The sequence below is a fragment of the Bombina bombina genome, chromosome 2, assembly GCF_027579735.1.
Source record: "Bombina bombina isolate aBomBom1 chromosome 2, aBomBom1.pri, whole genome shotgun sequence".
NCBI classification, from domain to species: domain Eukaryota; kingdom Metazoa; phylum Chordata; class Amphibia; order Anura; family Bombinatoridae; genus Bombina; species Bombina bombina.
In genome coordinates, this window is record NC_069500.1 from 894819203 (window position 1) to 894835423 (window position 16221).

General features: G+C 40.2%; 1 protein-coding gene across 2 annotated transcripts in view; it reads right to left on the reverse strand.

Moving 5' to 3' along the window:
• The window catches only part of STAP1 (signal transducing adaptor family member 1), a 259545-nt gene that overhangs the window by 58465 nt on the left and 184859 nt on the right, over window positions 1-16221 (reverse strand). For both annotated transcript variants that reach the window (XM_053703267.1, XM_053703269.1), the window contains one exon: window positions 2183-2311. In XM_053703267.1, coding sequence (XP_053559242.1) covers window positions 2183-2311 — 129 coding nt within the window. The remainder of the gene's footprint in view (window positions 1-2182; window positions 2312-16221) is intronic.

The window sequence follows — 16221 nt, forward strand, 5'->3', positions numbered from 1 at the left end:
ATATCCGTATTTTTATTTAAGGTATTAGTTTCATTATATTTTTGTATAATGGTTTAATTGGTTGTATTCTTTATGTGAATGCGATTATTCCTATGAGTATATAGGGATCACCATTATATTTTATAATAATCACAAACACATGGCTAACTTAAATAAATTAATTTAGGGCTATTAGATTGGACGCTCAGAAATGTCAATTGTTAGATATTCTGTGACGTCTCGTTCCATTATTGGCACGAAAGTTCTCAATGTTATTGTTCTTATTCACATCGGCCTGTCTGTTTCAATGTAACAGGAGGAGGCGAGCATTAGCCTATCATGGCAGGGGGTGTGACTCCAGGCATGCGCAGTTGTGTTGAGCACACACCGACTTTTGAGTGTATTTAAGGAGGCGTAGTGTATATGTTTACTATCACCTGAGGAAACGGTCTGTTAACTGAGAAACGCGTTGTGAGTTTAAGTGCTATTAAACACTTTTGCTTTTATTCGAATCAGAGTTTTATCTGGGCTTGGATTGCCATCCTTTCTCTGTTAGCTGTTTGGTGAAATAACTAAGCTTCATCTCAGTAATTGCGGCCAAAACCCAGTAAATACATCCCAACATCACGTCTGGCTCTTGGAGTCTGCTGATCACGGGAGTGTGAGCTAGCTGGACAGCTCTGATGTTCCAGCTTGTTTGTAGCGCATAATGAAGTGCTTTACATTTGAGAGTATAAGATCTGCTGTTTGTACATTGGAATAGTCGTGTGTGTAAACTTATTTCACTATTGTAACGCCCTCTTTCTTTTCTACGCTGCGGAATAAGCAGGTTGACTGCTTAATAAAATCGGTCCCTTAATCTGAATTATGAAAGTTTAATTTTGACTTAATGGGCCATAATTCCCAAATGTTTAAACACTTGAAATTGATGCAGTATAGCTGTAAAAAGCTGACTAGAAAATATCACCTAAACATCTCTATGTAAAAAAGAAAGATATTTTACCTCTCAGTAGCCACATCCCATTGTTTAGGACTGCTAAGCAGCATATTAGTATGTCTTTCCCGGGACAGCGGAAGGCGCAAGCTTTCGTGCACACTCATTTTATTTCTCTATTCAGTGTAAGGAAGTTTACAATGAAATCTCATGAGAGTTAAGTGAAATCTCATGAGATCACAGTAAAAAGAGTTTATGACCTCAGCACTGTTGATGCTGATTGGCTGCTGTTCATTTCTTCATTTTTTTTTTTTTTTACTGGGCTGCAGCTGAGTATAACTTTTTACACAGAACTTACTCTGCTGAGCTGAGGAAGTTGTGAGGTAAAATATCTTCCTTTTTTACATAGAGATGCTCAGGTAATATTTTCAGCTTTTTACAGTTATACTGCATCAGTTTCAAGTGATTTAGCATATGAGTATTATTTCCCTTTAAGTGATCCCTTTAAAAGCATGACCTCACTTTTGTTCTTTTCAATGCATGTCATTCAATCACCCATGTGCATGAAAGGCAAACTGGGCACAGTGCAGAGCTAGACAAAGAGGCCCTGTTATTTACAACATGTTCTTGTCACCCAAAGCTTTGTGAGAGTCTAGAACAATATAATCACTTCCATCCATAGCTACTAACATTCTCTTTTGGATACATCTACAGTAAAAATAGTAAATTTTGGTAATTATAGCCTGGTAATGGTAAAGGTCCTGAGGCAGAAGATTGGGAATCAGGAAAAAGCCAATACTTCTCCCACACCAGGCCTGAGCCATAAGAATCATCCTCTATTTACCATGCTTCATTTTTAGATCTCTGTTGTAAATACATTGGAGGAAAGACATAAGCTACTTGGAATCTCCAAGGAACCAATATTGCAGGCAAAGCAAAGTAATAAGATCCCTGCTTCTAGTGCAGTATTTGGCAACTTTGCAACTTTCTCTTGAAGTTGTTACCATCAAGGTCAACTTATGGAAACTCCTATTTCCAAGAGATTTATAGATTAAAAAAATCCTTTTGGACCACTACTTAGTATGACTCCGGAATTCTATTTGAGAGATCAAATTACATTGACTTTGTTTTGTAGAAATTGTCCTTCACATGAGAATTCTGATGGACTGGAATGGATTACTGTGAATTTAAGACCAATTTAATAAATGAGTTGACAGAATTGCAAGTATTGTAAACATTATTTCATGAGGCATATACAAGTGTACCCACTCTGATGGCTCACGAAGTGACACGGCAAAGTTCCTGGGATCTGCGCCAGGCCTCAGAATAAGATTTCCAAATTTTGACATCTTCATGAGCATGTCTGTTGCTTCCTGTCGCGTTACATTGTGATAGCACCTTTTGAAAAGAGAGATACAACAATGAGAGGGTTTTTGTATGCTGTATTTTCTTTAAAATTAATATTATATCAGATACCTCCAGATTTTTAATCATAGAAACATAGACTTTTTAACTGTATATAAGAACCAAAAATGCCTATCAAATCTACCTATATTACATGTTACATTTTTCTTAGGATAGCCTTATGCATGTCTCAGACATTTTTGAATTATGTTACAGTCCTTGGGGGATATTTATCAAAGGTATGTCGGACCTGATCCAACAGTGCATGTCCGACATACCTCGCTGAATGCGGAGAGCAATACGCTCTCCGTATTCAGCATTGTACCAGCAGCTCTTGTGAGCTGCTGGTGCAACGCCACTCCCTGCAGACTTGCGGCCAATCGCCGCCAGCAGGGGGTGTCAATCAACCCGATCTACTCGATCGGGTTGATTTCCGGCGATCTCTGTCCGCCTGCTCAAAGCAGGCGGACAGGTTATGGAGCAGTGGTCTTTATAAATGGAGCTTGATAAATGTGCCCCCTTGTGTTTACCACCTCTATTAGAAGTTTATTCCATTAATCCACCAACCTATAAAAAAACCTGATTCCTCACATTTCTCCTATATCTGCTACCCTCTAACTTAAAGGAACAGTCTAGTCCAAAATAAACTTTCATGATTCCGATAGAGCATGTAATTTTAAACAATTTTCCAATTTACTTTTATCACCAATTTTGCTTTGTTCTCTTGGTATTCTTAGTTGAAAGCTTAACCTAGGAGGTTCATATGCTAATTTCTTAGACCTTGAAGGCCACCTCTTTTCAGAATGCATTTTAACAGTTTTTCACCACTAGAGGGTGTTAGTTCATGTATTTCATATAGATAACACTGTGCTCATGCACGGGAAGTTATCTGGGAGCAGGCACTGATTGGCTAAACTGCAAGTCTGACAAAAGAACTAAAATAAAGGGGCAGTTTGCAGAGGCTTAGATACAAGATAATCACAGAGGTTAAAAGTATATTAATATAACTGTGTTGGTTATGCAAAACTGGGGAATGGTCTCCAGAACTGTATTCTAGGGGAGTCCTGTAAATTGGCATAAGAACCTTGTTATTTCTGCTACTAATACCTCTCCAAATGCAACCAAGTATTCAACTGGCCTTACTTGCTGCATTGCTGCATTGTTTAACAAATTTTAAATCATCTGAAATAATCACATATTACATATTTTCTATTAATCCTTTTAGATGTTATTTAATTTGCTTCTGAAACATGTACAGAATGCTCAAGGCAACCGTAAATATCACAACTGTTTTCATAGATGTGGAAAAAAATATTATTGTGTAATACAGCACTTTTCTATTTCTTATTTAAAGGGACGTTAAGCTCAAAATAAATGCTAGATAGAAAAATATATTTAAAGGGACATAAAACAGGTTGAGATCTGTGCATATCCTAAAAGGGCTAACTAATTAAAAATAGTTTGCATAAAAAAATTGCTGGCAAGTATTTTAAAATAATTTTTAAAAATAAGTAAAATGAATTACATAGCTAAACTGCCTGGAGAAGCTAACTCCACCCAGCTTATCAGTGTTTAGACACAGGCATTGTATTTCAACTGAGTTCACAGCTTCTAGGCATGCTCCAGCAGATAATCCCTATACATTTTTGCATTCTACCAAAACAACAACAATAGATATAGATACAGCCGTAGAAGGAAAAGTGTGGGGGGAGTTGGAGCTTTACAATTCAGAAACTAAAAGGAAAAGGTTAAATGGCAAGGCACTGCAGTATACATTTGCAGGTAAAGTAATTAAAGTACATATTATTATATTTTGTCTCTATCCCAATGTGTTTTATGTCCCTTTAAAGCAAAAATAGCCTAAAAATAATGTGTTAAAGGGAAACAAAACCAAAATGTTTTTTTTCATGGGTTTTGTATCCCTTTAAGTTTTACAGATAAAGTAGGAATTAGAGGTATATCTCATATATTTACTTATTATTTTATTAGGTTCAAATATATCTCTGTTCTTTGATATTTTCCACTGTGACTAATTTGTGATGGTTTTAGTTTGCTTATTGTTCATGTTATCACAATCCACCTATTATTACCTATTTACTGTGATGGCCACTCTATTGATCTGGTATTCTCCTACCTCTGCTCTATATCTGACTTCACCTGCTGACCTATAATTTTAATGTACAGGCTAAACCTACTTCTCACCCTCACACCTGTAGAAATGTGCATGCTATAAATCCTCTCCAATTTTCCAACCTTATTTAACATCTCCTCCCCCCACACTTCCATATGATATGACCTTGCTACAGCCCACTATAACAATACTCTCTCTTCTGCACTAGACACTCTTGCTCCTCCCCAAATATGCAAAAGGAAAGTGGAGGACCGTTTAGGGACGCAACAAGTTAAGGGGTCATTTCTTTTGTGAGAAGGCTAGATAGGAGAGAGTTAAGGAGGTTGTGCCTGTAAGGCAGGATGTGTGTAAGGAGGCGGATAGACAGAGGTTACATTAAGAGCTGCAGACAGGAAGTGTATCACTAACCTGTTTTTTGTCTTCCCTCCTAGCCCTCCCCATTTTGTTGTGGTTTTTCTTTCCTATATAGGAGTTGCATGGACGATGGAGTGACAGTGTGTGGATATAGCTGGCCTATTCTTTTTATTTTGGCAGGGGACTAAATAATCATTCAGACCTTTATAAGCCCAAGGGCTTTAATTGGTAGTATGAGCTCTCCCTTTGGGACCGGCTGAGGGACTGGTGACTTATTCAGTGCTTGAAACCTCTCAACCCATGAAGTAGGCGGGATACATGGCGTCATGTACCTCCTGCGAGGTGGAAAAGGGTGTGGCAAAAAAAATACCGTTTTTCTCCCCCACCTTGGGGGCTGGTTTTTTTTCCTCCCATTTGTAGAGTGTCTGTGTTGTTATTGAGGGTGAATTGGGAGGTATGGTTATGTATATATTTCGCCAACATCGCCACCCATTGTGATGTATAGCAAAATGCCTATTGATGAATCTGTCTTTAAACAGTAATATCTGCACTTTTGAATATTTTGCAGGCTTTTTCGTCATCAAGTTGAATCCCTTTTGAATATATCGCCGCCTTGCAGCACTTTTGATCATCAGGGCCTAAGTAAGCTCTAATGGAAAGAATATGAATAGAAAGAGGTACATTTGATTAAAAAAAGCTGCTTAGAAAGTAATTTTTAATTGCACACTCCATCTGAATTCTGAAAGTTAAAAATGGACTTCTATGCTCAAATCAAAGTCAGATTTCAAATATGGATTACAATGATGCCAATATCCCTTTTATATTATTCTGTATTGTGACTGTATTGCACCGCAAATACAGTATCGTAGCAACTAAGTATGATAATTGAGTGAGTCAGACTAAAATCAACAATGATAAAATTCCTGGAAATTACAGATACTGTGAATTTACAATCATTAATAATATGTCATATAATGTGTTATAGTTTAAGTTTTCATTGTAAATTAGGTATGATATGTTATTAGGCGCTCATATTTGTGAAATAGCTGAGTTTTTCTTCATAAATGGAAAGAGTCCACAGCTGCATTCATTACTGTTGGGAATTCAGAACCTGAGCACCAGGAGGAGGCAAAGACACCCCAGCCAAAGGCTTAAATACCCCTCCCACTTCCCTCATCCCCCAGTCATTCTTTGCCTTTCGCCCCAGGAGGTTGGCAGAGAACTGTCAGAAGTTTTCGATTAGTCTCTTATGGAGGGTAGTACTCTTCGGCATGGGACTGGAGTATTAAGTAGTCCTGTCAGCCTTTAAGTGAAAGCATGGATGAAAGTTAGAATCCGGAGATGCAGGGAGAGTCTTTCTGCGAAACCATCCCGACTCATATTAACAGCTCCATAAGCAATTGGCGTTGACGAGTTTCGCTGCCTGCTTTCTTCTCTCAAGTCCATGGCAGAAGCGATGCTACTAACTGTCACACTCGAAGGGCCGTGTTCCTGTTCCATGGCGTAGATTCCGGTAAGATCGTTTCATTTAATTTTCTTCATGAAATGTACTGTATTACAGATGTTTTCCCGAGGGGCTACCACCTTGCGGGACTAACTTATAACACAGAGTCTCAGTGAGGCACCTTTTGTATCTTGGAATCAAGGGTTAATATCTCCTGAGGGGGGTTATGGAAGAGGGTTTTTTTTAATCATGTTTGTTATATGACTTAATCTGCTTTATTTGTAGTGTTATTCGGCTCATGGCTTTTGGAACATAATGTCTTTTGGAAAGTGACGTGACCTTACGGTCGAGCACGCTTTTTTTGGACTATACGGTTCACCTGGTGACCGGGCGTAGTCACGTTTTTGGGTTCCATTTCCGCATTCCTGAACGTGTGGCGACGGAGAAATTCTGGTCTCCTGGTGTCTGGTTCATAGGAGGTGGTAAGTGCCCCAGCCATTTGTGGGTGTCAGGTGCCGTTTAGATTTTTTTTGTCCACTCTTTTTCTATTCAATATCCTAGTTATGGAGGAGTCTGATATTATGGAGACAGACGTCTCTGTATCAGATTATACTCCTTGTGCAGAATGCGTACTGCCCCGGATGATACAAAGCCTATCAGTTATGTTCTGAATGCCGTATTAGAGTGCTCAATTCCTCGGGATTGGGGATCAAGGGGCCGCTCAGCCATCCGCCTGTGGGGCTCCTGTCCTCCAAGTGGCGAGTTCCCTTCCACCATCTCTTACTATGCTTATAGGTAACCCAAACTTTGCTTATCTTTCTCGGGAGCCCATAATTTTTGGGCTGGGGAATCTGCAACTTCCAGAAGATTGCTTTAGATATTGTTCATGTTACGTTATCCGGGGCTCCTCAGGCATGAGATGGCCTGTGTAGCTCTCTGGGGAACAACTGTCCCTGAGGCTTTAGTTGGTCAACCTTCGGGCCGGAGTCATCTATTGCTCCGGCGGGGGTATGCTGTGCTTTTCGGTATAGACTAGCATGCCTTCGTTTTCTATTGAGGCACGCTTTGACGTCGTTGGAAAATCCCATCCTTAATGGATCAGAAAATTCATTCAGCTAGATTACGAGTTGTGCGTTAAGGTAAAAAAGCAGCGTTAACAGGTCCTAACGCTGCTTTTTTATGCCTGCTGCTATTACGAGTCTTGCAGGTATAGGTGTACCGCACACTTTTTTGGCCTTACCGCAAACCGAATTACGTAAAGTTTGTAAACCCTTTTTTCTATGGGACTTCCATAGCGCCGGTATTATGAGTTTGTCCTGGGAGGCCAAAAAGTGAGCGCTACAGCCTATCCCGTCAAGATTCCTAACGCATTTTAAAGTCAGTAGTTATGAGTTTTACACTACAACGCCGTAGCATAAAACTCATAACTAAAGTGCTAAAAAGTACACTAACACCCATAAATGACCTATTAACCCCTAAACCGAGGCCCTCCCACATCGCAAACACTATAATACAATTTTTAACCCCCAATCTGCCGCTCTGGACATTGCCGCCACTAGAATAAACATATTAACCCCAAACCGCCGCACTTCTGCCTCGCAAACACTAGTTAAATATTATTAACCCCTAATCGGGGGCCCCTAACATCGCCACCACCTCCATTATACTTATTAACCCCTAATCTTCTGCTCCGGACATCGCCGCAACCTACATTATATTTATTAACCCCTAATCTGCTGCCCCCAACATCGCCGCCACCTACCTACATTTATTAACCCCTAATCTGCCGTCCCCAACGTTGCCGCCACTATTATAAATGTATTAACTCTTTAAACCTAAATCTAACCCTAACACCCCCTAACTTAAATATAATTTAAATAAATCTAAATAAAATTACTATCATTAACTAAAATATTCCTATTTAAAACTAAAAACTTACCTATACAATAAACCCTAAGGCCTAGATTTAGAGTTCGGCGGTAGCCGTCAAAACCAGCGTTAGAGGCTCCTAACGCTGGTTTTGGCCGCCCGCTGGTATTTGGAGTCAGTGATTAAAGGGTCTAACGCTCACTTTACAGCCGCGACTTTTCCATACCGCAGATCCCCCTACGCCATTTGCGTAGCCTATCTTTTCAATGGGATCTTCCTAACGCTGGTATTTAGAGTCGTTTCTGCAGTGAGCGTTAGAGCTCTAACGACAAGATTCCAGCCGCCTGAAAATAGCAGGAGTTAAGAGCTTTCTGGCTAACGCCGGTTTATAAAGCTCTTAACTACTGTACCCTAAAGTACACTAACACCCATAAACTACCTATGTACCCCTAAACCGAGGTCCCCCCACATCGCCGCCACTCGATTAAAATTTTTAACCCCTAATCTGCCGACCGCCACCTACGTTATACTTATGTACCCCTAATCTGCTGCCCCTAACACCGCCGACCCCTGTATTATATCTATTAACCCCTAACTTGCCCCCCACAACGTCGCCGCAAGCTACTTAAAATAATTAACCCCTAATCTTCCGACCGCAAATCGCCGCCACCTACGTTATCCCTATGTACCCCTAATCTGCTACCCCTAACATCGCCGACCCCTATGTTATATTTATTAACCCCTAATCTTCCCCCCTCAACGTCGCCGACACCTACCTACACTTATTAACCCCTAATCTGCCGAGCGGACCTGAGCGCTACTATAATAAAGTTATTAACCCCTAATCCGCCTCACTAACCCTATCATAAATAGTATTAACCCCTAATCTGCCCTCCCTAACATCGCCGACACCTACCTTCAATTATTAACCCCTAATCTGCCGACCGGAGCTCACCGCTATTCTAATAAATGTATTAACCCCTAAAGCTAAGTCTAACCCTAACACTAACACCCCCCTAAGTTAAATATAATTTTTATCTAACAAAATAAATTAACTCTTATTAAATAAATGATTCCTATTTAAAGCTAAATACTTACCTGTAAAATACATCCTAATATAGCTACAATATAAATTATAATTATATTATAGCTATTTTAGGATTAATATTTATTTTACAGGCAACTTTGTAATTATTTTAACCAGGTACAATAGCTATTAAATAGTTAAGAACTATTTAATAGTTACCTAGTTAAAATAATAACAAATTTACCTGTAAAATAAATCCTAACCTAAGATATAATTAAACCTAACACTACCCTATCAATAAAATAATTAAATAAACTACCTACAATTACCTACAATTAACCTAACACTACACTATCAATAAATTAATTAAACACAATTCCTACAAATAACTACAATTAAATAAACTAGCTAAAGTACAAAAAATAAAAAAGAACTAAGTTACAGAAAATAATAAAATATTTACAAACATAAGAAAAATATTACAACAATTTTAAACTAATTACACCTACTCTAAGCCCCCTAATAAAATAACAAAGCCCCCCAAAATAAAAAATTCCCTACCCTATTCTAAAATACAAATATTACAAGCTCTTTTACCTTACCAGCCCTGAACAGGGCCCTTTGCGGGGCATGCCCCAAGAATTTCAGCTCTTTTGCCTGTAAAAAAAAACATACAATACCCCCCCCCCAACATTACAACCCACCACCCACATACCCCTAATCTAACCCAAACCCCCCTTAAATAAACCTAACACTACCCCCCTGATGATCTTCCTACCTTGTCTTCACCATGCCAGGTTCACCGATCCGTCCTGGCTCCAAGATCTTCATCCAACCCAAGCGGGGGCTAGACATCCACTGAAGAAGTCCAGAAGAGGGTCCAAAGTCTTCCTCCTATCCGGCAAGAAGAGGACATCCGGACCGGCAAACATCTTCTCCAAGCGGCATCTTCTATCTTCTTCCATCCGATGACGACCGGCTCCATCTTGAAGACCTCCAGCGCGGATCCATCCTCTTCTTCCGACGACTAGACGACGAATGACGGTTCCTTTAAGGGACGTCATCCAAGATGGCGTCCCTCGAATTCCGATTGGCTGATAGGATTCTATCAGCCAATCGGAATTAAGGTAGGAATTTTCTGATTGGCTGATGGAATCAGCCAATCAGAATATAGTTCAATCCGATTGGCTGATCCAATCAGCCAATCAGATTGAGCTCGCATTCTATTGGCTGATCGGAACAGCCAATAGAATGCGAGCTCAATCTGATTGGCTGATTGGATCAGCCAATCGGATTGAACTATATTCTGATTGGCTGATTCCATCAGCCAATCAGAAAATTCCTACCTTAATTCCGATTGGCTGATAGAATCCTATCAGCCAATCGGAATTCGAGGGACGCCATCTTGGATGACGTCCCTTAAAGGAACCGTCATTCGTCGTCTAGTCGTCGGAAGAAGAGGATGGATCCGCGCTGGAGGTCTTCAAGATGGAGCCGGTCGTCATCGGATGGAAGAAGATAGAAGATGCCGCTTGGAGAAGATGTTTGCCGGTCCGGATGTCCTCTTCTTGCCGGATAGGAGGAAGACTTTGGACCCTCTTCTGGACTTCTTCAGTGGATGTCTAGCCCCCGCTTGGGTTGGATGAAGATCTTGGAGCCAGGACGGATCGGTGAACCTGGCATGGTGAAGACAAGGTAGGAAGATCATCAGGGGGGTAGTGTTAGGTTTATTTAAGGGGGGTTTGGGTTAGATTAGGGGTATGTGGGTGGTGGGTTGTAATGTTGGGGGGGGGTATTGTATGTTTTTTTTTACAGGCAAAAGAGCTGAAATTCTTGGGGCATGCCCCGCAAAGGGCCCTGTTCAGGGCTGGTAAGGTAAAAGAGCTTGTAATATTTGTATTTTAGAATAGGGTAGGGAATTTTTTATTTTGGGGGGCTTTGTTATTTTATTAGGGGGCTTAGAGTAGGTGTAATTAGTTTAAAATTGTTGTAATATTTTTCTTATGTTTGTAAATATTTTATTATTTTCTGTAACTTAGTTCTTTTTTATTTTTTGTACTTTAGCTAGTTTATTTAATTGTAGTTATTTGTAGGAATTGTGTTTAATTAATTTATTGATAGTGTAGTGTTAGGTTAATTGTAGGTAATTGTAGGTAGTTTATTTAATTATTTTATTGATAGGGTAGTGTTAGGTTTAATTATATCTTAGGTTAGGATTTATTTTACAGGTAAATTTGTTATTATTTTAACTAGGTAACTATTAAATAGTTCTTAACTATTTAATAGCTATTGTACCTGGTTAAAATAATTACAAAGTTGCCTGTAAAATAAATATTAATCCTAAAATAGCTATAATATAATTATAATTTATATTGTAGCTATATTAGGATGTATTTTACAGGTAAGTATTTAGCTTTAAATAGGAATCATTTATTTAATAAGAGTTAATTTATTTCGTTAGATAAAAATTATATTTAACTTAGGGGGGTGTTAGTGTTAGGGTTAGACTTAGCTTTAGGGGTTAATACATTTATTAGAATAGCGGTGAGCTCCGGTCAGCAGATTAGGGGTTAATAATTGAAGGTAGGTGTCGGCGATGTTAGGGAGGGCAGATTAGGGGTTAATACTATTTATGATAGGGTTAGTGAGGCGGATTAGGGGTTAATAACTTTATTATAGTAGCGCTCAGGTCCGCTCGGCAGATTAGGGGTTAATAAGTGTAGGCAGGTGTCGGCGACGTTGTGGGGGGCAGATTAGGGGTTAATAAATATAACATAGGGGTCGGCGATGTTAGGGCAGCAGATTAGGGGTACATAGGGATAACGTAGGTGGCGGCGGTTTACGGAGCGGCAGATTAGGGGTTAAAAGTGTAATGCAGGGGTCAGCGATAGCGGGGGCGGCAGATTAGGGGTTAATAAGTGTAAGGGTAGGGGTGTTTAGACTCGGGGTACATGTTAGAGTGTTAGGTGCAGACGTAGGAAGTGTTTCCCCATAGGAAACAATGGGGCTGCGTTAAGAGCTGAACGCTGCTTTTTTGCAGGTGTTAGGTTTTTTTTCAGCTCAAACTGCCCCATTGTTTCCTATGGGAGAATCGTGCACGAGCACGTTTTTGATGCCGGCCGCGTCCGTAAGCAACTCTGGTATCGAGAGTTGCATTTGCGGTAAATATGCTCTACGCTCCTTTTTTGGAGCCTAACGCAGCATTTGTTTGAACTCTCGATACCAGAGTTAAATTTATGGTGCGGCCAGAAAAAAACCCGCGGAGCGTTAACAGCCCTTTTACCGCCGAACTCCAAATCTAGGCCTAAGATAGCTACAATATAACTAATAGTTACATTGTAGCTAGCTTAGGGTTTATTTTTATTTTACAGGCAAGTTTGTATTTATTTTAACTAGGTAGAATAGTTATTAAATAGTTATTAACTATTTAATAACTACCTAGCTAAAATAAATATAAATTTACCTGTAAAATAAAACCTAACCTATGTTACAATAACACCTAACCTTACACTACAATTAAATAAATTACCTACATTAAATACAATTAAATAAATTAAATTAAATTAGCTAAATCACAAAAAAACCCCCACTAAATTACAGAAAATAAAAAACTAATTACAGATCTTTAAACTAATTACACCTGATGTAAGAGTCCTATCAAAATAAAAAAAGCCCACCCAAAATAAAAAAAACCCTAGCCTAAACTAAACTACCAATAGCCCTTAAAAAGGGACTTTTGCGGGCATTGCCCCAAAGAAATCAGCTCTTTTACCTGTAAAAAATACAAACAAACCCCCCAACAGTAAAACCAACCACCCACACAACCAACCCCCCAAATAAAAGCCTAACTAAAAAAACCTAAGCTCCCCATTGCCCTGAAAAGAGCATTTGGATGGGCATTGCCCTTAAAAGGGCATTTAGCTCTATTGCTGCCCAAAGCCCTAACCTAAAAAATAAACCCACCCAATACACCCTTAAAAAATCCTAACACTAACACCTGAAGATTCAATTACCGGGAGAAGTCTTCATCCAAGTGGCCAGAGGTCCTCAACAAAGCCGGCAGAAGTGGTCCTCCAGATGGGCAGAAGTCTTCATCCAGACGTCATCTTCTATCTTCATCCTTCCGATGCGGAGCGGCTCTATCTTCAAGACATCCGGCATGGAGCATTCTCTTCAAACGGCGTCTTCTTCAGAATGAATATCTCTTTAAGTGACGTCAACCAAGATGGCGTCCCTTAGATTCCGATTGGCTGATAGAATTCTAAAAATCGGAAATAAGGTAGAAAAAATCCTATTGGCTGATGCAATCAGCCAATAGGATTGATCCTATTGATCCTATTGGAACAGAGATATTCATTCCGAAGAAGACGTCGTTTGAAGAGGATGCTCCGCGCCGGATGTCTTGAAGATGGAGCTGCTCCGCTTCGGAAGGATGAAGATAGAAGATGCCGTCTGGATGAGGACCACTTCTGCCCGTCTGGAGGACCACTTCTGCTGGCTTCGTTGAGGACCTCTTGCCACTTGGATGAAGACTACTCCTGGTAAGTGAATCTTGAATCTGTTTAACCCTTTCAAACCTGAGGATACTTTGCTGCCTGATTTACTGTTAAAGAACTTTGCTTGCCAGACCACGTCTCTGTTTAACCCCTTCAAACCTGAGGATATTTTGTTGCCTGATTTACCGTTACCAAATCCTTGCCTGCCTGCCTGCCTACGTTTAATCCTGACCCCTTATCTTCAATCAAGCATCTTTGTGGTGTTACTTGGATTACGTAACATCTCACCTTGTATTATTCTTTTCCAACGAGACTGTCGTGGGGTCAGGTCCTGGTTTATACTCAGTGTGCTAGTGTGTTGTTAATTATCATTCTAGCATTTGGGACTTCACCTAACCTGACAGGTGGTGGGTTTTACTGTTGGGGGGGTTGTTTGTATTTTATTTTTTTTACAGGTAAAAGAGCTGATTTCTTTGGGGAAATGCCCTGCAAAAGGCCCTTTTAAGGGCTATTGAAAGTTTAGTTTAGGCTGGGATTTTTTATTTTATTTTGGGTGGGCTTTTTTATTTTGATAGGGCTCTTAAAGATTAAGTATAATTAGTTTAAAGATCTGTAATTTGTTTTTTATTTTCTGTAATTTAGTGGGTTTTTTGTGATTTAGCTAATTTTATTTAATTTAGATAATTGTATTTAATGTAGGGAATTTATTTATTTGTAGGTGTTACTGTAACATAGGTTAGGTTTTATTTTACAGGTAAATTTGTATTTATTTTAGCTAAGTAGTTAGTAAATAGTTAATAACTATTTAGTAACTATTCTACCTAGTTAAAATAAATACAAACTTGCCTGTAAAATAAAAATAAACCCTAAGATAGCTACAATGTAACTATTAGTTATATTGTAGCTATCTTAGGGTTTATTTTATAGGTAAGTATTTAGTTTTAAATAGGAATAATTTAGTTAATGATAGTCATTTTATTTAGATTTATTTAAATTATATTTAAGTTAGGGGGTGTTAGGGTTAGACTTAGATTTAGGGATTAATACATTTAATATAGTGGTGGCGACGTTGGGGGCGGCAGATTAGGTGTTAATAAGTGTAGGTAGGTTGCGGCGACATTGGGGGAGGGAGATTAGGGGTTAATAAATATAATGTAGGTGTCTGCGATGTTGGGGGCAGCAGATTAGGGGTTCATAAGTATAATGTAGGTGGCAGCGATGTCCGGAGCAGCAGATTAGGGGTTAATAAGTATAATGAGGTGTCAGCGATGTCGTGGGCGGCAGATTGGGGTAAATAAGTGTAAGATTAGGGGTGTTTAGACTCTGGGTTCATGTTAGGGTGTTAGGTGTAAACATAAAATGTGTTTACCCACAGGAATCAATGGGGCTGAGTTACTGAGTTTTACGCTGCTTTATTGCAGGTGTTAGACTTTTTCTCAGCTGGCTCTCCCCATTGATGTCTATGGGGAAATCGTGCACAAGTCCTTACGACCAGCTCACTGCTGACTTAAGCAGCGCTGGTATTGGAGTGCAGTGTGGAGCACAATTTTGCCCTACACTCACTTCTTGCCTGTTAACGCCGGGTTGATAAAAACCCGTAATACCAGCACTGCAGGTAAGTGAGCTGTGAGAATAACGTGCAAGTTAGCAACGCACCCCTCATAACACAAAACTCGTAATCTAGGCGATTAGTTTTCTTCTTCGAATAGCTTTCAGAATTAGATATAAGGGGATGAAAGTATTCCTCATAGGATTTTTTTGTAGAGTATTCCAGTTCTGAGCTTGGAAGAGCAGGGCTGAAACTATCTTCCAACACCTGGAACCAGCCGCTATGTAGCGGAGGGAAAGTGATTTCAGCCATCCCCACCCAAATAACTATACAACTAGCATTTATTCCAAATGGCATTACCATGAACTGGTAGAGGCCGAAAGGGGTGATGAAGGAAGACTTGGGGGCTGACTCGGGGTCTAGAGAGATCTGCCAGTAACCCTTGCAGAGGTCAAGAGTGGTGAGGAAATGACCTTGGGCAATTCTGTACAGGAGGTCATCAATTCGGGGCATGGGGTAGGCCTCGGTGGGGGTTCTGTCATTAAGCTTACAGTAGTCAATGCAGAACCGGGTAGTGCCATCTTTCTTGGGTACCAGTACCACCGGGGAGGCCCAGGGACTGTTGGATGGTTCAACAAAACTGAGGTCCAAAATTCCCCAGAACTCCCGGTGCATACTGTCTCTGACTGCTTCAGGGACTCTGTAAGCTGCCTGCCTCAGGGGGGGTCTGTCCCGGAGTCTCTACGCGGTGTGTGGCCGCTGTGGTATACCCGGGGATATTAGAGAACATCTCTTGCCAGCCTTCTAGTAAGTGCTGGACTTGCTGCCTGTGGGCAGCCACTATTCTCTCATCTAAGGTGATATCAGCTATTCCCTGGGGAGTTTTGTCGGGGAGGGCAAGCTCCGGCATGGGGAGACTCTCAGAGTCCTCCACAGCCGGGGCACATATCGCGGACACATCTTGGGCTTGCCCGGAGTATGCCTTCAGCATATTCACATGGAAGGTTCTCTGGATCCTGCCATCTGAGCATTTG